Below are 22,542 nucleotides of genomic sequence, written 5' to 3' on the forward strand. Positions count from 1 at the left end.
AAAAGACCATTAAAAAAAAGATGACATTTTACAGTCAACCTCTATCCCCTCTCGTTAAGCTAATATTGCATTAAATGTCTAACCAAACTATAAAATAAAGTATGCTGCCAGGTGAACAGAGCATATGGAAGATATCACAGTGTCATTAATTAAGCATTAGACACTGAACTGGAGTTGTCATTATGCAGCCAGATGACATGTAAAACAAGACTTCAACAAGAATATGATAAAAAAAATATATATATATAGCCTGATGTGGTTGATTGTCTTTATCTTCTTTGTCTTCTTTGTGTTTTTCAGGTCAAAAACACATTCCTCGCGCTTCTCCTCCAGATTCTCCTCAAGGGCCGGGGGTAAGACACCCTTTCACCCATTCATCGTAGTCTCCTATAAAAAAAAAGAACAAAAAAAATCAACCAAGATGCAGTTCTTGTTTGTATGTGTCAAAGGCAAGCATTATTAATGTGTTTCAGTCAAGAGTTGACCTGAAAATGACTCCTGCCTGTATCAGGAAGTTTCTCTAACAGCCCCCTGTACATGGATACAGCTCCTCTCCCCTGCTCTTCAGACAAGAAGCATAAATCTAGACTCAGCCGCGCTTACACTGTGTCTTGTATGTTCACAAATACAGCAGGTCAAGCCTATACATTTTTTAAGATGTCAGTATAAATGTATTATGTGCCCCAGATCTCTCAACAACAATGTGATTAGGAGGCATAACTGATGAGAGGCATTCTTACAAACATTTCTTTTCTTTCTATTTTTATCTCGTCTCACCTTTATGAGATTCCACATGTTGGATATGTCAAAATATCCGGCATCTTGATTTTTGCTAAAATAAAAACTCCGCAGCTGCTTAAGAAAAGGGAAAAAAGGATGTGAATAGGCGCATGTCTGCTGCAAATGTTATTCTTGATGAAAGACAACAAAATGTCTGTCTGTGTCAGTCATGAAGTACTTGAATCGCTACTAAAACCTTGGAAGCAGCGAGAATACTGATGATGATAATCATCCCTGGTTGCATCCAATCAGATTAAATGTCACATTTGCATCTGTTTATGTGCGAGGCTTCCCACAGGCAACTAATATAGTGCTGATCAATTCTGTTGTAACTTTGTAATAAATTTAACTGCGCCATGATTATCCATCCATGACAACCGGTGTGGGTTACAGTGTCTCATATTAAGCTCCGAGTAAGACACTTACACCAGCCATATGTACCAAAGGAATGTGTCGTCGTGTGTGTATTGTGTGTCTGTTTGTCCTGGCTGGGCTCAGCTACAGGGCGTAACCATCATCCTTCAGCCTGAGTGGAAGTGCCAATGGAGACTGGGAGTTGTGATAAATATTACTCTCTCTCTCTCTCTCCCTGTCTCTGAGGATGAAGCTTGAGACACACACACACATACATGCAGCGCACAGTAATATCGAGCCAGAGAGCGGAGGAGGAGGAGGAGGAGAGATATCGGCTCTGTTTCAGTGTTGGCTCTCTGGGCCAAAATGGGTCGGTATTGCCGACTCATTTTAAATTGAACCAGCAGGGGCTGCGAGCCGTGGGGAGCGCTGCACCCCTGAACTCTACAAATCGACCTTATTTTGATTAAACAGCGAGGGCGGTGAAATCCTACAGGTGGTCAGCTCCCAGTGGCAGAGATGACACGTCTGTGGTCATACTGGGCAGCTCTTAGGGGAGGACATCAAAAGAAGGTGGTGCTTAACTGAATATACTGCTTTAGATACAACACTTAGGAGTCATTGATCTCCTCTTAATTCACACTATATCTGTTGTAGCCTACAGGCAGAACTGTGTGAAAAGGAAACTTTATTTTCATCGTTTTTGTCCGAATTTCCACGACATCCAAGCATATCTACACTGCAAATAAGAGCATGCTCGTGGAATATCACATTTATTTTTCAACGCTGTTTCCCAAAAGAAGCAATTAACTTTGCATCAATGGAGAAACACACATGATAAGAGAGAAACGAACATTGGCAATTTAATAAGCTGTTGGGAGGAAAAAGAGTGACCAATGTGGCCACAAATAGCAATTACAGCATAATAGCATGCTGAATTCAAAGACAACATCGTTAGCCAACTTTACTGAGAGCTCAAAGACTTCCAGACTTAATAAGTCTAGTATTCAGTTAGAATATTGGCCTTGCTGCCTTTTAAAAGACCACTTTTACTGAATTATATGTTAAATTACATAGTATAACTGTTTTAGCCTAACCATTGAACCCTTCAAAGAGCAGTATAAAATAGTTTAATTAACCTCTGAGTTTGAGTTTTTCCAGCTGTAACAGAAAAGCACCAAACAGTTACCACTTAGCCAGCGAAGAACATAAAACATTCATCTGCTAGGGAGATGCATATTTTTCTCAGGAGAAATTAAAACAAGGAAAGAAAACTTAAAAGTTATTCAGAATCATCTCTCCATGCAGATGATAATATGGTTTAGAGCTGAACGCGTGAAAGAGCAGTTGTTTACCAATGTCTTCACCACATTGGGTCTGTATGTTAAAAACTGTTGTGTTTTGAGCTTGTTCGACATCTCCTATAGTGCATCTTTAAGATTGCACTAAATGCATGCACTGACTGTGATATACACAAAAAAAGCAGCACTCATTAGCACCCTCACTGCTCAGAGTGTAGAGCATAGATATTTATCTGATGGCCATCCAGGACCCTGCAGAAAGAAATAAACAGAAAACATTGTGTGAAGCCACACCACTGATGTTGGCGGTCACCCTACTGTACAATTCAACATGACTCTAGCTGCTGCAAAATTCACAGATTCCCTCTTCCTGTCTCATCTTCTTCTCAGTTTCAAAGATACTGACATGAAAAATACAATTATTCAGTCCTTTTTTTCTCTTCAACATGGCTGTCAAGTGCTGATTAATCAGTCAAATCCTTCTCTGAAATGGCTCAGTAAACAAGCTGTATGCTCTACTTCTGTTTGCTGGCATTGTTGGGTCTGATGACTTTCTCCTGCTTGCATAAATTATTGATTCTTGGTTTGCAGTGGTGCACAGGGCTTAAGATCCTGTGTTATTTGTAGGCAGCATTTGGAGGAGCAGCTGAGTTTGTTTGCCTCTGTTGGTGATGATTTCTCTCTGTGGGCTGCACTCATGTGTCAGGGTCATGTTCATGTTCTGGTGACCTAGGCCGTCTTGTAGTATGTGGGCCGAAGGTGAAGCCATGTTTTACTTTGTTGCTGGCAGATCGCTTGTTTGGCAGCAGGCACTGTTTCATTCAGACCTAGTTTTGCTGCCTTCCTTCATAGAAACTAATTATTGCTTCATTCTTTCTGTAACATAGAAGTAGAAATAATGGTTTTTGGGTTGTATTTGTTGTGTGACTCTGTAACAAGACCCCAAGCCTTTACTGCTTGGCGTGAAGGAGGGCAAATCATCATGTACTCTCTTCTGACAATTTGATTCTTTGAAACAAATCGTAGTTTATATTTACTATTGATTTCAGCAAGCTAAAGATGGAGTGTTGTGTCAACCAAAGCATGAACGGTTTTCTCTGAAAATGTAAAAGGATTTTTGCTGGAGCTGGTGATGTATGACGATTACTTTACATTGAAGGTTACAGCTCAGCCACTTACTTTAGTGATTACCGAGGGAGGAATACTCATCACATCGCAACTTTCATCACATTTGGCTTTTGGAACTATAAATTGAAATGTGTGTGATACCAAGGCATGATAGCAGTAAATTAAATGTAGCATGATTTTTTTTTTCATACTCTTTGTTGGAGGTTTAAACTAAAGCTCTGGAAAATCTGGATTGAAACTATAGAACTGCATTTTGAGGGCTGTCAGATCATTTAGAGTACTGAAGATGAAGGCTAAAAAAGCTAAATAACCCTCCTCATTTAAGGTCACCAGGAAAAATCTGGAGCAATAGATTATTTATATTATCCTTATATTATCCTTGTTTGAACCATTTGTATTTATACTTTATTCACATTCATATTCATAGATTAATCTAACTGCTCTTTATGTCGATCTTGTGACATTTTACTCGCTCATGTTTAATTTGCTCTCATCAGACTCACTCACACACACACACACACTTCTCATTTGTACTCACATTCAGCCCCTATTGTTCACTCTGTGACTTGGATCTTCCTCTTTCTCATGCATGCCTAATACTTTGTGCTTTCGTTTTCCTGACTTTTCCACCTTTTGTTCTCAATGTTTCTTTCCGGTAATCACTGCATCATTTTTGTCAGATCTCTGTGTAATCCTCCTCCATTTTAAGGTAGATTCGACTCTCATGTCGGCGCATGGAGCTGGATTCCGTGTCAGCATCTCTCCACCTCACACACACACACACACACACACACACACACACACACACACACACACACACACACACACACACATGCTGATGTTAAGAAAAGAGGCAAATGAACATTCATGAGGCTCATTAAAACACTGCATACAGAGAGGAAAGTTATAGGACAAGGAATGACACTTTAGAGAGCACAGAACAAATTCTGAGAGCTACTCAGTCTGTGTCATTCAAGAACACGGAGGAATGTTGACACAGATTTCTCTGACGTTCCTCATCTATTTCAGCCATTACGATTAACAATATTAGCCTTTAAGAAACTGTGGCTGCTCAAATAGAAACACTTGGCAACCTCTAAAATCCCTATAGACATAGATCCTCCAAAGCAAAGCATTGTTATGGGTAAAATTCTCTTTGGGTGACAGGTCAGTTACCCAGCAGATGTGTGTAGTGCCCTAAGTTTTTTCGGGGTTTTTTGGCTCATATCCATCCTTCGCACATCACTTTTGGCTGAAACAAACTGGGAATGGCTAAATGCCAAATTCAAGACTTCTTTTGTGTACAGTCCAAGTTGCTGGCACACAGTACTGTAAAACAAAGCAGATTGGAGCAGGAAGGAGGACAGGACTGTGAGCCTTGAAGACTGGAGCATTTATGTTGAATCGTTTAGCAACATTTGAACAAGCAGCGCAGCAACATTTGCTCATAAGAATCCGACCTGCATGGCTTCTCTTAAGGTAGTTTGCATCCTCTCGGTGTAAACTGAAACGGAGGGAAGAGTGTCACCTTTTCAATTTAATCTGAACATGAAAGATTACCATTGTAGACCTCTTCCTCTTTTTTTAAAAATAGAACCCGTGGCACAATTTAACCAGCAGAGGGAAACAGAGAGTAATATCTGTAAGCTTAAGTATAAAATATAAAGGCAAAGAATTTATAATTTTTTTGTTGTAGTCTTGTTATCTTCCTACTTACCTTTGTTTCTGATGTTAATTCTTGCACTGGATAAAGGGTGCCTTTTTCTGTCTTCTGTTTTCATGCATGATTCTAACACTGAACATGATTAAGGCTTATTAATATGAGTAGAAAAGATTATTTTTGGGGGATCAGTCAGATCGCAATAATCTGGCACTGCAATCTAATGTGTCTGTCTCCAGTCTTGATCCACACTCCAACAACTGAAACTGAACAACTGTAAGGCATTCAGGCACAGAATATGTAAATCAGTAGTCCCATGGCCACCAGCTGTACCTAAAGGAGCAATATTTTCAGCAGTTTTTCCTTTGCATATTTGACTTCTTAAAAAGACTTGACTAAATCCGGATGTGGGTTTGTTATGTTGCATTCTGCTTGTTAAAACACTTGGCAAGCTTCAATGCGCAATCTCCAGTGAGTCAAAGCTACTAAAACAGCTGGAGAAATTTCAGAAAGCAGACTCAGAATTTAGATTCCACACTTGGATCTGCTTCCTCTCTCGTGATTCCAAGACTGTTCACCCTCAGCTGTTGGTCTGCAGACCATTTCGTTCTCAGGAATTTTTAGTGCTAAGGTGTTTTGTATATGCTTCATTCATTCACACACATACAGACAAGCATGTCCCATGAAGCCAGAATGTGGACAGATGATCTGCTTGGCTGTCAGGGCAAACAGGCTGAGCTCAGAACATTGGCAGCCATAGCAATGCCACTACTAATTGCCTCACTCCACGTATTTTTATAGTGTGTTTTTGTGTGTTTGTGTGCTTGTGTGTGTTTGAGATCCTCTTATGCACTCTATCTGGTGTCTTTCACACCCCCTATATCCAAAACACAGTGACTCACATGTATGTGTGAAAAATATGATGCGGCTCAGCAATACTTGAAGGTGCTGACTTGTGACAGTGCTGCCTTTGACATTTTTGGACATTTTGAGCATTTCTTAACAACGGAAGAGCTTCTTTTGAGGGGGTTTCTGTTCTTTAACAAGCAACAAACTGTGGAGTGTCCAGCAGTCTCCAATGAAGGTCCATTCTGACACTCTGTTCCCTCTGCTCGATGACAATGATGCTATTGGCTGATTTTAATACAGACCAACCGAACAACTTTTCAAGACATCAGAAAGTATTCAAAAGCTTTTGAAAAATTAAAAAGGAAAATTAAAACAAAATTGAAGCAATATAAAGGTTTTAGTCCTGGTTCAATGAGTGGTTTGTTTGATTACTATGTTTATACCGAGTAGTTTAATGACTCAGGATCAGAGTTCTATTGACGGCAATCACTCCTTGAGAAGCTATTTTGTCAAAAATAACTGGTGTAACTAGTGTTTAGATGGCTGTCAAACAGACACCTGCTGTTTTAATAAACAGTGCTGCCTGTTCCCATTTTGCCATGAGCAATTGATTTCATTTGATTTCATGCCACTCTCGGGACTCATTCAAGTTGGTTACCTTGCTGAGAAGTTGGAGTCATGCTGTCTGTCACCAGCAGCTCTTAATTTAACATTCTGCTCTGGCTGCTTATTCTCTTTCAGTTGCTCCTCTGCAGTGTTTAAAACTAAGCTGTTATCAGTTTTGGATATCACAGGGTTGGGTTGTGCACTTTTTTTTTTTTTCCTTCACAAAAACACAAACATGACCGTATCTTTCTTTGTAGACAGGCTTGTCACTGTGGTTTGCAGCGTGCGCTGATGTTTGCATCAGCTTTGATCGGGTGTAAATGTAAGCCATTTGGAAAGTAGAGAACCCAGAGCTAAAACAAAGAATATGCAAACTCCTGTCAAACCTAATGTGGTTAGAAACGAGGATCATGTGATTATGATAAATGACAATATTGCTTACAACATAATACAAATGACTGTAAACTTTAACATAGCCACTTGCACATTTTTAGATGAAGAAAAGCTTCCGACATTCTTACAGTGCTGTAACACCTTATGGTGTAAGTCAACGCTGTTAAATGTCTCTTTTTAACAGACAGTGTCTAAATCTGCAGACTTTGTGATTTAATTCAAGAGGACATTTCAGTTTGGGATGGATGGATTTTAAGGGATATATAGACATACTGTACATTGACTCACATGACCTCATAATAGTTTAATTAAATGAAAATGTACACATTTAAAAAATGTCAACTGTTCTGTTAAAGGTTTTCAGTGCCAGTTTCCATTTACCTGCACCCCTTGAAACTTGTTGCTATGGGTTTGTTGGGGATATGTAACCAGTGCATTCAAGGTTTTGTTTTATTTTTTTTAAAAAGCTCAGTGTCAATACAATTGTAATGTCCTTACAAGCTTCTAGAAATCAGAATGAGTATGAGAGTCTATAAAACAGGTGAATGAGTCAGTGAGCGTTTCATTTTTTGTTTCTCTGGTTTGAAGCAGCATCAAGAGAGAGAGAGAGAGACTGTTTTTACTGTATTTGGTAAGGACCAAAAATCGACTATAAAAACATTCCAGTTTTTGAGTTATATTGACAATGTGTCACGGCCTCAGGACACAGATGCAGGGTCAGTTCAAAAGCAAAGTGTTTATTAATATAAACCAGGCAGCAAGGCACGTGAGGATCTCCAAGCAGAGCAAAGGAATCAGGCTGTGAAAAACCTGAGCGCTCTCCTCAATAACCAAGGCTGAGGACAAGCACAGCTATGAAAGTTGCTATGAAAGAGAAATAAACCGCTCCACTCTGGGAGGAAAACAAAGGGCTCTTTAATTATAACAAAACAAAGACACGCTCTCCTAATGAGGCGGATTTAAACGAAAGACGCACTCTTAAAAAACAGAGGCACTATGAAACATTAACTGTAATCTTAAACTCGCCTTTAACGGCAGCACAAAACCTTTCAAGAACAAAACATAAAACCGCTCCGCTAGGGGAGGAACTATGAAAGTTACAAATCAAATCTCTCCAAAAAACAGAGGAACAAAACAAAGCTATGAAACACTTACCGTTATTTAATAAATACATAAACTATGACTATGGATAAATTACAAATCAAGATAGCTCTGCAGGAGGATCGCTCACTGCAGGCTTGTGGAAACTATGGCTGTGGTTCAGGAGATGGCTGGTAATGAAGGTCATGGACAGAGACAACATACTGGCACAAGACAAGGGAAACGCAGACTATTTGAACACATGAGGAGCCATGGGAAGGGGAACAGGTTGAAACACTTGGGAATCAGGGAAGACAATCAGACGCTTGACACGAGGAAGGGCAAGATACCTGAAACGAGAGGGGAAAGTTAGTGATTTCAAAATAAAACAGGAAATGACGAGACAAGACCTGAAACAGAACGTAAATCGTGACACAATGCTGGCAATCTTGTGACTTTGCTTTGTGCTTAGCTTAATAAGAGGATCACTTAATCCAAATTTAGAATTATAAAGTGTTATCTTGTTTCCGATTTTTCTCATTAAAAACCTCATTAAAACGCTGCATACAGAGAGGAAAGTTATAGGACAAGGGATGACACTTTAGAGAGCACAGAACAAATTCTGAGAGTTACTCAGTCTGTGTCATTCAAGAACACGGAGGAATGTTGACACAGATTTCTCTGACGTTCCTCATCTATTTCAGCCATTACGATTAACGATATTAGCCTTTAAGAAACTGTGGCTTCTCAAATAGAAACACTTGGCAACCTCTAAAATCCCTATAGAGATAGATCCTCCAAAGCACAGCATTGTTATGGGTAAAATTCTCTTTGGGTGACAGTTAGTTACCCAGCAGATGTGCGTAGTGCCCTAAGTTTTTGATTTTTTTTTGGCTCATATCCATCCTTTGCACATCACTTTTGGCTGAAACAAACTGGGAATGGCTAAATGCCAAACTGAAGACTTCACAATGTGTTTTACTGTATTTGGTAAGGATCAAAAATGGACTATAAAAACATTCCAGTTTTCCATTCCATTCCAGGAATATTGACAATCTTGTGACTTTGCTTTGTGCTTAGTTTAATAAGAGGATGAATTTAGAATTATAAAGTGTTATCTTGTTTCCGATTTTTCTTTTAAAAAACACAGCTTTGCAGAACATGGTTTGTTTAGTGTCTCCCATTTGTTTATGGTGATTAGGAGCCTGATTAGCATTCAGTTAGCTATATTAATTTGTATTAGATTTTCATGTGATGGTTAAGTTTTTTTGCCTGCGCTTCACAGCAGCTGTGGCTCAGATCAAACCCAGCTGAGATGAAATGGTGCTATAAATGCACAGACAATTTAAAGTGAGAGACTCTCAGAGGACACGTGGCAAACGTGTTTCTCTTTTGCTAAGATATCTATTTGGATAAGTTTCGGACATCTGATCAAGATATCTCCTGGGGAGAGCCGTCTTAGAGGAAACCTCAGGGCTGTCTCAGTTAAACCAGAGGCTTAATATTTCTTGGAAAGCGTGGGAATGCCTCAGCATCCACCAGGATTAGCTAAGGGTAAACAAGAAGAAGGGCATCTAAGCCCCTCTACTTATTGCTTCCGCTGCGAATCAAAGCAAAATAAATGATAGAAAAATGTTTCAATTAGAGGAAATTACATGTGAAACATAGAAGATTTCATAGTTTTTGTAATAATCTGGTCATTAGGTAGCCTCCATAAAGCATTTCTGCTTATTTTGTGACATTGACTAAAATTTCCACGCCCTCAGCACTATACAGTAACAAAGTTATGTTGTACACACCTCTCCCTTACCTGTAGTTATAATTTTAGCTATTATTTCTGCTGTTGTAAAGCTTTCCTTTATTCTTCATAGACAGGAATTTATTATGAACTATCCACAAACGGGAGCAAAATATAAAGTTGAATTTAGAAGCTCAAATTGTGATCGACTGAATGTAACACTACTTAATGTACTTCTTATAGACTCTTTCTGCATGTAGACAGCAAATTAATATGGAGGGACAGTGCTGCTGTTAATTTGCATTTGCAGCACCATTGACCAAAAGCTTAAATGGAAATAGATGGGGGGAAAATATGCTCATTAAGGACGGAACATTTTTAATACAAACAAATACATTCAGTGGCTGAAGCACTGAAGCGTTCACTTTTATCAACTTCAACTGTGTGTGCTACAGGGTGCAAGAGGAGGGCCCACACCGCTCTACTGTTTTGTATTACATTTCACAAGTCTCTCATCAGCACTAATCAATATGTTAATAATCCCTCAGTCAACCTCTAAATAAGAAATTGTAAGTTATCTTTTGTGTCCAGTCACATTTCTTTAGAATCAAAAGGGAGCAGACAAACAGTTCTCAACTCGACTGCGGGGGGATGACAACTTTAAAAGCTTGTGGGTGGGGAAGAGGGTGGAGTGAGAGAGGCTTATGAGCACTAAAACAGAGTAACAGGCTGTTGGTGTCATCTGAGACGGTGCATGTGTTTCTCTGGCGTAGAGTGTGTTTCTTAGCCCTGTTGTTCATAATCATAATAATAACAGCGAATCATTTGCATTGTTTCTTTGCAGCTCTCACTGTCTCAGCTGGCAGCTACTTCACGCTACCCGACCATCAGCCACTCCAGCTCGGCGTTGCCCTGGCAACAGTCATTTCCTTCTCTGCTCCATCCTTCCCCGTTGGCATCGGCCCACCAGCTGTCACATGTCGTAAGATTTCCACCCCCGTTTGCTCACACACACAGAAACACACTCGCACATAGCCTTGCACTCATCCTCCACATACGTGCTGAGGAAAATACGATATTGCGCAAAAAGAAGTCACACGTGCATTTACAAGGTGGGTATGCAGAGACCCTAAAAGAGACAGCGTTGTTCTTAGATTTGAAACATCCCCAAGTATATGCAGACAATTCAAAAATGCACTTACCCATACTACACTCAGCTGAGAACCAATGAGACACACACACAAAACCTCCAGATCTGCACCCTCTTTGTCTCTGGAGCTGTTGGAGCTGCTGGAGGTGTTGAAGTTGATCCTTTTCATCTTTATAATCAAAAGAAACTTCATTCTTTCACATGGATTTTCAAGTTTTTTCACAAAGGCTACTTCAATTTTCCAGAGGTATCCAGTGTCCTGCACAACCTTATGTTTTGCCTTCTGACCACTTTAAGCACAAGTTTATTCTCACTGCCTCATTTTTGCATCAACACCCATTCTGAAATATCACAACAGCCACTTCACTAGCAGAGCTTGGCTCGTCTTTTTTAATGCATCAGTGGATTATCTATGAGGAACTGCAACATTTTTTTTTAGCAAATGATTTCCTTTCTGACTTAGTCAACATAAATCCCAGTCAACTGTCACAGAGATGGTGATGGATATTAGAAAGTGTTTAACAAGCCACAATTTTTAACAAGCTTAATGCATGTGAGATTGTCCTATCATTGCAACCAGGGGATATGCTGAAGCAGAACTGAGGAAGTCAGCTGTACCCTGCTGATTTTAATACCGCTGGTGAATAATTTCCTGAAATGAAGCAGGGGTAACCTGTTCCCCACAGTTGTGGGTGTTTGCTGCTGAGAATTGGCTGGCAGAGTCATTTTGCCTTTGAAAGCTGCTTCGTCGTGGCTAAATTAGACAATGTTCACCCACAAAGATGCATATATTTGGGAATCAGTGCACTGCGCATTAGAAACAGTGCTAAATCTCACTGAATGGTGAGGCAGTCATAATGCTTTAATCCTGGGATTAACCCTCAGTCTTTTTCTGCTTATCAAAATCATTTTGCACATTCTTATATGATATGTATATGTCTCTTTGATGTATAAAAAAGATAATATACCGCTAGCGTTTGAAAAGTACAGGGTTTTGATTGGCCACTTCTAAACACTGTCAGTTTAGTAACATGCTCAAACTGGTCAGGATTATATAAGCCGATTCACATATATAGGAAGCACATGGCGTCACATTGCCCTTTTCCATTTCACATCTAATTCTAAAGTAGTTTTTGCTTGAATTATGTCAGAGACTTCTACCGTGCCCAGGCTTTATCCATTATAACAAGTTACATTGTTCCTTGAGCGTTATGTGGCAAATCCGCCAAAAAGGTTGCATCTTATTAACGAGACTGAAATGGATCTAGCATTTTTGTAACTAATTTCCGTTGCATCTAATTTGGTAGAGTTAATAGAAGGATTTTAAAGTACTGCATCTCATGGATGCTTGTGGAGAATAAGGAGGCAAACTATTATAAAACACCCCCTGTCTCTCTTCTCAATTGAGGCTAATTGTTAATATTGTTAATCTAGACTGTTTTGCAGCTGTTTCTGGTTGTATGTAGGAAGGTTTTTTTCAAATGGAAACTGTCAAAATGGAAACTGTCAAAAACTGTTACAAAGAGTTTTGTAAAATGGACCTCATAGCTGTTTGGGTGAATCCAACCTTTCAACAACTGAAGTCTTTAGGATTTTTAGTCATTCCTGTTTTTTTGGTGTCTGAACGGTCATTGTCAATCACATCAAAACAGGAAGGTCATCGGGCTGAAAGGACATAACTACTAGATATTTAATGTTTCCATAAATAAAGCTAACACAGAATTCTTGACATGCACATGGATGATGTTCTATGCAGTTCTGCCCATGTTTTTACAACGTTCCCCTCGCTTACAAGTGGCAGAAAAGCTGTTAAAGTTTTAAAATGCCCAACACTAACTCTAAACATGATAATTCATTTTACGTTTGCCATGCTTCACATCACCCATCCATGCTTTTTCTGCTACAGTTTGATGTCTTGGCTGTTTAGTGTCTAGCAGATTTAGTAAATTTGTCTCAAATCACTGTGTCATTATGTCTTCTTTTGTCGTCACAAGATTGTAGGAGCTGTGTCAGCGTGGTCCTGCCTGTTCTACTTGCTTTTATGCCTCAGCACAGCCAAAAAAATACTTTCTAACTAGAGAGCAGTGTTTTTAATGGGTTTCTCCCTTATTTCATGCCTCAAATCCACAAAGCTTAAGCTATGAATCATATTGCAGGAATAATCCAGAAACTGTGGATCAGGCTTACTGGAGATAACAAAATAATCAGAAGCACAAAATGGCTAAAAAAGGCACAATTCAATTTTGCTCTGAAAGACTCACGAACTCCTGCTGTGATAAAACTGTCAGAACAACTTATCTGTTTCACATCTTTCTGTAACTACACTAGTTAGTTAAGAGTTGACTGTGTTTGTATTAAGCGTTTTAAGGTAAAGCTGTCATTTTTTTCCCCCCCTCACTTCGGTCACTTTAATGCAAGATTACTTTCAAATGAGCTCGGGTTGTTTTTAATCTCAAGCTCTTAATCAAGATCAAGTCAAATATTCTCACAGCTTAACAATTGAGAATAATTTGCACGCAAAGTGTAGAAAAAGAAAAAAAAAAACTTTAACTAGCTGTTTCAACAGTATCGGTATCAGTTTCTTTCTTAAGCCACCATAAATCTTACCAGACCAAGTATAGCTGCAGCTGCATACCCTCTCAAGGCATCGAACTGTTATATGTTATATGTTTCTTATGGATTTAACTTTTTAAAAAATAATTTGATAAAGCATTTCTTCAATCTGAGTCTTGTCAGCCAACTTCATGTTGACATCCTGAGTGTTTTCAGTGTTTGACCACTAATGCAGGAAACTTAGCGCGTTACTTGGTTGAAGCTCCTTGTCTGAAACTCTGCCAATGCCGATACTGTAGAGGTCTGTCTTTGATTTCACATTAGAGGCATCAAAAGATGCCATGAATAATAAAGTCAGGGGAAAGTGTGACACTTACTCTCCGAGCTGCCATTAGTTTTCAGTTATGGTACTGTAAGTGGTTTCTTGAGTCATTAAATCAGCCTTGAGGACATACAGTTTAAACCTTCATTTGTCCTTGTAACCTTAAAACCTGAGTGTAGCTTCCTATAAAAAGCACTCATCCATATGTCATCCCACACCAAAACCTCAATTGAAGCAAGTTCAGATGCAGTATGAAGCCATTACTTTGAACCATTTAAATGTGTTGAAAGCCTGTACATCATGCCTAGACATCCTAAATTATTATTTTGCAGACTGTTTGATCAGATAAGAACCATGCATGTGTGTCTTGTACACATGCTTGATTTTGATTGGGTTTATAATCAGCCCTGCATGTCCTCTAATAGGCCAGCTAAACCATGCATGTGTCAACTCGACTGGAAAAGGCATCATTAGCACTGGTGCTAATTGTCAGCACTCTTGTACCCTGAGCTGTGTGTCTGTCAGTGGCAGTGAAGGGAGGTTTAATGTTTGCTGCGAAGGAAATTAGAAATCTTGAGTTATCCACAGGCAATAATTGCAGTGTTTCTTCATAAAAGCTAATATTGTTACACAGAGTATAGTCAGTAAATTGCAGAGTAAAGAACAGCAAGACAACCGCTCAAAGATTTAACACCAAGTTGTTTATGTAGTCGCTTGCTGTTAATTCAGTCCTGTTCGTTTGTACCTAAACTGTCTGTAAATAGTATTTTGGCTAAGCTAAAAATTGTCATAATTGTTTTATTGTTGTGAGTCAAATGGATGATAGAATTGTGTAGATTCATCATTCTTACATCCAAAAGAAATTAGATATGAACAGTGCTCGGTGGTTTGGTGGTTATTTTCGTCGCCTCACAGCACGAGGTTTCAGTCGGTTTCGAATCCCTTTCTGTGTGGAGTTTGCATGTTCTCCCTGTATATGTGTGGGTACTCTGGCTTCCTCCCATCACCCAAAAACATGCATGTTTGGTGACTCTAAATTGACCCTGGGAGTGTGAGCGTGGATTGTTGTTTATCTCGTTTGTTTCCATCTCTCTCTCCAGAGAGGCGGGGCCTCTGGCCCAATGACAGCAGGGATAGGCTCCAGCGCCCCCCGCTATTTATAAGATAAATAAATAAATAAATAAAGAGCTGAAAGGGAGAACAATATTTAAAGAAAGGGAATCATCCAAAAGAATCAAGTTAGAAATAAAAGACAAGGAACTGTCCCCTCTAACGAGTATTTTGTATGCGTGATGTAGATTATTGTTATATATCATAAAAATCTGATGTTGTCCCATAATGTCCAAAACTATCAAAATCCCATCAACAAACTGCAGTATTAAACTGAGTCCCCTGATGTTCCTTCATTTCATTGACCACAAACATTTTGAATCAACACCACCTGCTGCTATAAGCATTTAATGCTGCTCAAAATGTTTGGTTATCCACAGCTTCTTTGTAGCATCAATCAAATGTACTTTTTACACCATTGGGCTTGGACCCAAAGAGCAAGGAAACAGAGAAGCACAAAAATATGCACTAAGATATGTAGACAAAATTGTAGTTTTACATGTTGCAATCTATCCAAATACTCAGTTTCATTTACTGTGATAAGCCTTCTTGCCAGAGCACCTGCTGTATGTTAAAGCCTCATTTAGATGTCGGCTGAAATTCAGCAAGAGCAGATCAGTGGAATCGATTGCCTGCACTGGATCATACAAAGATAGAAACAAGCATACTCCACATTCCCTCTCTGTTAGTACACAAGCTGATCCATTTATACCAAATACTTTGGTCCTCTGATAGTGTGAGAATGTGCTCTCGTGCAGCACGCCACTCTTTCTTGGTGTATTAATGTTCATCTTTAAAGGAAAGGTGTGTCACGCAGAAGAGATGTTTGCAGAAAACAGATGATACAAACAGATAAAATCCAGCAACACTAAATCACAACCAGTGCAGTATAGAGGAAACATGTGGAGAGTTCGTAATAAAGCTGGGCAGGCAGCCTCAAATGTAAAAATTCAGAGCAGTGTACTGCAAGCAATGTTAGAATTGGCCAGACAACTTGTGGGAAGCAGTGAATATGATGAAATTACTCCCTCTGCTTCTGACATCTTCTGGTTTTCCACACATCACAGAAATAGCACTGCACAGCATAGTTTCTGACATTTGCACGTCATTCTGTGTGCCGAACATTTAAATCTGCATTTGTTGGTTTAAACTAAATTCTAACCTGGTGAAGTTCTTTCAGAGTGTATTGGTGATGAAGCATAGGTGTGTGTATTGATGAACAAGGCTGTTTTCAAACGTTGTAACACATGCTGTAGATAAGCCTTTAGAATCAATGCTGACACTGACACAGACCAAGTAAATCAAGACCAGGGTAAGCTCCTTAAGTCTTCTGTGACATATGGCTGCTGTGTATTAAAGATATGTATTTCTACTGTAAGCGTAGGGTTGGCGCTGTCAGAGTATTACAGTTGGCAATTTCTAGAATCAGTTTTGACAAATCCACCGCAAGCTTTTTTCTCTTTTTGCCTTTATCCAGGACTTTTGCTTTAGATCAAATTTCCATGTATCCAGTTGTCGATTATGTTGAGTAAAGTCAGTCGTTTTTTTTCGATTTCTCTATACTTAATTTCTTGTCGATACATGTGCCTTTACCCCTAGTTCTTCATGTGGTCTGAATGGTAAAGTGTCACGATTCTTCGGCGGTGCCATATTAGAGCAATACTACTGAGTAAAAACATTAATCGTATGTGTTGTATCACTTCTTTTATTTGCTCCAGGCCTGCTCGGCTGTTACAAACATTGCCCACCTGGAGATGGACCTTCAGCGGGGAAGCGATGAGCCACTTTCAATGCAAGATGAAGGGGACCAGCTTCAGGAGCTGCCCTTCACCCCCGTCCATGCGCCGGTCATTACTTTGAGAATAAATGTGCCCAGGTGAGTGGTTCCTATTGAGCAATGAGCTGTCCCAGAAGTCAAAGAGGGTTTTATACTGTTCAAAGCCTCCACGAGAGTTTTTGTTTCAGCAAATCCCAAATACAATGTGAACGTCCGAAAACTTTCACTCTTTTTCATGCTTTCCGTTTGCCTCTGAATTTCCATTCCTCGTGTTTGTTTTAGTTATTTGCTCTGCTCTTAAATTTTGTGAGGACACGCTGCCCTCTGCAACCCAGTGCTGCCTGTAATTATCTTTGAGGAGGATATATCGTCACCAGCATCAGCTGTGTAACATGAATTGCAATAAAGAGGCCAGCTGCTATTTGTGAAACAGAAAACGATGATAGATGTTCATGGTGTGTAGCTCTGAGGATTGTTTTGCTGAATACTACTTGAGTGGAATTGAATTGGTGGTCAAGACCTCTGTGTAAGAAGGGCATTTTAGCCTTTTCCTCATAATTAAAACGCATACATTTTGCCCACCTGATGCATGCAAGTGAGGCATTAGTTTGCAGCACATTGTTCACTGTTCTCTCAATGTGGAGGAAACTAAGTAAGTAAAACAACAGTTAACAGCTCTTACTCTGCTGTAGTTTTATGAAGAAAACTATGGGACTATTTTATTTCAGTGGAAACTTTTTTTTTTTTTAGTTTCTGCAGCTTTATTACTGTCTCATTGTCTGTAGACATTAGGATTTCCTTTTCAATACACATTAACATGATGGTTTTAAATTCCCCTGAGCCAATAAGCTTCCTGTTTTTTTACACACACAAAGCTTGTTGAGAAGCTTCTCTCAGTGACAACTTGAGTTAATTATTAACACCTTTAATCCATTAATAATGAATACAACTTGGAAATTGCAGTGCAGTACAATGAACTTGTAAATTTGACTGAGCTGTCTTTTTTAAATTTTTTTTAATTTTTTATAGACCACTGTCGCTTTAATTTACAATGTAAACATCAGGGGCCTCCATACATATAGATTTCATGTGGAGTCCATCTGTGTACCTTGTGTGTGTGTTTTGTCCTTACCTATAGAGACTTATTTTCACATTTAATGTTTGATCTTGTGTCCTACCTGTCCTCTCAGCAGTCAGATTCATTACGGCTGATTTCATGGTCATTCTCAGCAGGGATTGGGTTATTTCAGACTGCAAAAGCACAAAGGGGTGTTTTATTGTACGTGGGGGTTGTGCTTTAATATCATGTTTAATCTTTACTTTTCAGATGACACTTTAAGAAAAGTCTGTGACCAGTGATTTGACAATATGCTGATTGTGTGACAACCCATACTAATTACAAGACTCAATGTCCTCCCTTTATTTATAACCAGGTCTGTGATTGTTTTTCCGCTTGAAAACTGTGCTTCACACTGTCCGACATAGATCTTTTACACCTGATCTTTTCACCCTGTTCTTACATCTTCATGCCATCCATTTTTTTTTCATTTTCAAAATGTTTTCATCTCTAAACCAAGAGTTGAAGTAAAACAGCCAGACTAGTCAGACTATTGTGTCTCTCAGCTCTGACAGTTAGGGAGGGGAATTGCTTCAGCTGGCTGGTGCCATTCAGTTACTTGCGTGGAGAGGGAAGCATGTACAAGTTGCACATAGTGAAAGTAATGCATGTGCCCACATCAAGATTTTCACTGGCAGAAAAGCACCCGCAGAGCACAACTTTCAACTCATACAGACGGACAAACCTTGCAGCTCATACAGTGACAAATGCTTGTTGTGATCATATCTGTCTGAAAGATCTACAAGTACAACTTGAGACAGATAGCTAGAAGCGCTTCTCGGCCATAGGATTGGCTGTCTCAACAATCGAAACAGGGATGACACCAGATCCTATCTGAAAAGTTCAGAAATATTCATATTGAATTGGGGGTGGGGGGTATTTTCTTTACAGACACAGATGCTCTTTACCAGTTGGGAACAATGCAAAAAAAAAGCTGGTGCTCAGATAAGATTTAAAAAAGAAAATTAAATAAATACACCAAGCTTTGTAAAAAAAAAAAATATATTCTTTTCTTTTTCCATCTTGATAGTGGCCCACTGGGAATCCTCCCACTCAGCCATTGATTCCAGCATAGTACAGTAGAAGCATGAGTGTTTCTCAGATTTGATAGGACACAATATTTCATTTTGGCACTTCAACCTTACTTTTGATATGCTAAGGCTTTTCCTATCCTGGTATTTGCATTTACTACCGCAACAGTTCACTGTTGCTATCAATCAAGAGATATTGATGGGCTCACTAATTGGCAACATGTGTGTGCTGGGCAGTAAAATGCTGCGTCCAGTAAGTATAAGAGATCAGAGTCAATTTAAAGAAACGGTTTCTCAACCTTTACATCCCACTTTGGGTCATGGTCTCAGCATTGTTAGTGCAACACTTTGTTGTTCAATGGGGCTGTAATGGAGGACTTTTGACTTTGATTTAGTGCAGCAGAATGTGATGAACTGAGCTCACAACTTACAAACATGTCATTTAGAAATGCAGTCAGATCTATTGAGCTAGGACGCTGCACGAGAAAGTACACTTTGCAAATAATGGGACAAGGAAGAAACAAGGGATTGTATTAGTGCAGGGAGTCTGTAAATAAGCAGCTGGCACTGAAATTATTTCCCTATTCCAGCGTTTGGATCCAGACACGATCCTGTTCAGTTCAGTGGGCTGAAACATCTGTGCCTCTTCACTTGTAGCCAACACATATTTTTGACTGTTTTCAGTATGGAATGACCCAATTCTTTGACAAGAAAAATAAAGTTTAAAGAAGTTTAATTGAAGTAGGAGTGCATATCTGATCGAGCCCCTTTTTTTAAATAAAAATGATGGCGTGAATATTAATCCACAGGGCCTAAATTAAGATGCAATTTTGAGCAATGGGGAAAAGATGGAAAGCATGAAATTGATACAGCTGCAGAGAAAAACACAATTGACTTCCTTCTTCACTGTTGTCATCATAATTAATTTGATCAAGGCTTCATTCTATGATGAATTTGTCACTGTGGGCTCAACTGTTTACCAAGTGGACACGGACAGCGTTGGTGCTATGATAACATTATCGCTGCACTTTAGCCAGCCATCTGTGCACTGTGTTTATCATACCCACTGTGTCTGGTGTCAGCGTTGAAAGTCTAAGTTATGACTGTTACCATAGTTGCACAAAAACAGGTGGCCACTATGATTAGAGATAACTGGCAATTATGCTTGAAAATCGTGAGGGAGCACTTTGGCGCACCGTTCTCTCTCCCTGTAACTATTATCATGGTGCTGCTGCTTGACGGATTCTGTTGACATCCTTATGCTGTCCAGTCATCATTTCACCACATTTTTGTTCAATGCAGCTGAATATTGAAATTCAGGTTCTGTTAAACTGGATGAAGTGCCTAAGTTGACGTTATTTCCCGAAAGATAAACATCTTGAGCAAGAATGGATCAGATAAAAGATTAAGAGAACTATTTAAAATGATGAAACAGTGTTGTGATCCTCTCATTTAATGCAAACCACCCAAATAAGGCTTGTGCAGCAGGGACTCAACACATTACATCCTGCTGTATTTAAAGCGTAAACATGCTTTTACCAAAGTTCTTCCAGCTTGGTGAATAATCGCTGTGTTTAAACAAATCTGACATTTTCCTTTGATCTGATCCTTCTCTAGTTCCTGTTCAGTCAGCTCCAGGAGCTCACTGGCCCACCTCTTCACTGCTGGCTTCCCTGAAATTGTGGACTACAGCGGGCAGGTGGCAGAAGTCCTGGACCCCACAGACCCTCTGCCCTTTGATCTGCAGCGGGAAGAGGCAGACCTTTTACAGGGAAACCTGCTGGTGTTCCAGTTTCTGGCATTTACCAGGTGAGGCCTGCAGTGTTGTGACACATCCAGCTGCAGTGTTAAAGTTGACTGGTAACAGTAGGTTGTGTCCTGCACAGTGTACTTGCTGCTGCCTTAAAAAAATAGTACACATTTAGCATATGCACTATGATAGATTAACAATAGTGTAATTATAGATGTGCCTCTAGAAATGTCAGACTTATTGTGTTGTATGTATATCAAAGCAGTCCTCAATTTGACGGCAGCTCAACAACATCTTTCTGTACATCCAGCCTCCGGCTACTTATCTGCATTGAGGGAAAGATACATCCTTTGGGCATTTCGTTTGGCGGCTAAGGACAACACCCCCCCTGCTTTGAGAGTTCTCTATTTTGGATTTTAATTTCTGCTAAGACTTTAGTGCTCTTAAACTAGACAAGGAGTCCTGCAAGTCATCCTCCACACATGTCAAGTACTGCATGCATACTTGCAATTGAGATATACACGTCTTAATAGAACCTCTTTCAGTGTCCCATCACAGAAACCCATGGAGCAGCCTTCCCCTCTGACAGGAGCTGACAGTGGTGAGGAACTGCTGAAAGATGGCAACAAAACTCAAAAGTACTTTGTGTCCTTCCATCTTGTCAGCAGTCCTTAAATGTGTCGTTCAGCATGGTGCCGTGACCTTTCATGTGCTAACCTCAATGCTTTGTAGTTTCTTGCTGATTAGGGACATCCAAATGCACAATTTAAGTCGTTAAACTGAGTGACGACATAGAAACTACAGTTAAGACTTGAAAGTGAAAGCAGATTATTTCTGCATACCATAACTACATGTTGATCATTGACATACAGGAAAATTATACCAAACTCATAATGCTGAGTTGAATTAAAAAAAATTCTGGCTATATTTCAAATTGTACATACTTTCCTGTTGCTGCAGACTCTTGTGCCTTTAGGAAAAAAATATTATTTTTACCAAACAATGTGGCACTCTTGTGAATCTTAGATGTGAAGCGTTTTTGTTCGGAAAGATAGAAAGAAGTTCTTTAGATAGACTCACTGGCTACCAATGACTGTCCAAAGTATCGATGATACATCCCTAGATGACTTGTTGCTGTGTAGTGGTTTCAGTGGAGTTTTAATGCTGAAGGGGCAGAAAAGAGGCTACGCACTGACAAAAAATCCAAAGCATTTACATTTTTAAATGTCTGATGCTGGTAAGAAACACGCCATTTCTCAAAACCCAAAGACCGCAATTTCTTTGTTTTGCAATCAACCACATCTCTGATATTTTAGTTTTCTTATGAACTGCCGTGAATTTTCCAGCATCAACATAAGATGAAACTTTGAAAAGTGTAACTTTGCTGCTGAAGTTGCAACCACATTAAAACCAAAGCAAAGTGTCAATGAATAGATAAACAAAACGGGAAAAACATGTATAAATACAAAGAAGTCATGAATCAACCTATTTGATGTAAACTTTGGAAAGGCTGGCTATTTAATCGCATCTTTTCTGCAAGTTGGAGAGAAAAGTGGTATTAAAAACGTGGATTGTATTGTAAGATTACAACTGCAAATGTGTAAAGCCTGCAGATAAGATGAAACACTGAAACACACTGCGTCATCAACCGGAGATAATGCAGTAAAATAGATTTAGTAATAACTGAAAATATGGATTTTTTTTGGGATGGTTATAGCACTTATTTGATTCTTCTGCTTCTTTTACAAAGTAATGTGAAGTGCTACCTGAACCCACACACTTGAGCTAACAGTAAATTGCATATCTGTGTTGCTCACTGTAGAGTGGGGTGAGGGTGGGTTAC

General features: G+C 39.4%; 1 protein-coding gene across 1 annotated transcript in view; it reads left to right on the top strand.

The window, feature by feature from the left end:
- nphp4 (nephronophthisis 4) overlaps positions 1 to 22,542 on the top strand; it is a 160,759-nt gene that overhangs the window by 83,564 nt on the left and 54,653 nt on the right. The window contains exons 12-15 of the mRNA XM_072367193.1: positions 301 to 353; positions 10,734 to 10,871; positions 16,743 to 16,900; positions 20,567 to 20,758. Coding sequence (XP_072223294.1) covers positions 301 to 353; positions 10,734 to 10,871; positions 16,743 to 16,900; positions 20,567 to 20,758 — 541 coding nt within the window. The remainder of the gene's footprint in view (positions 1 to 300; positions 354 to 10,733; positions 10,872 to 16,742; positions 16,901 to 20,566; positions 20,759 to 22,542) is intronic.

Source organism: Leuresthes tenuis, unplaced genomic scaffold (genome assembly GCF_036924035.1).
Source record: "Leuresthes tenuis unplaced genomic scaffold, fLeuTen1.0.hap1 SCAF_16, whole genome shotgun sequence".
Taxonomy (NCBI): domain Eukaryota; kingdom Metazoa; phylum Chordata; class Actinopteri; order Atheriniformes; family Atherinopsidae; genus Leuresthes; species Leuresthes tenuis.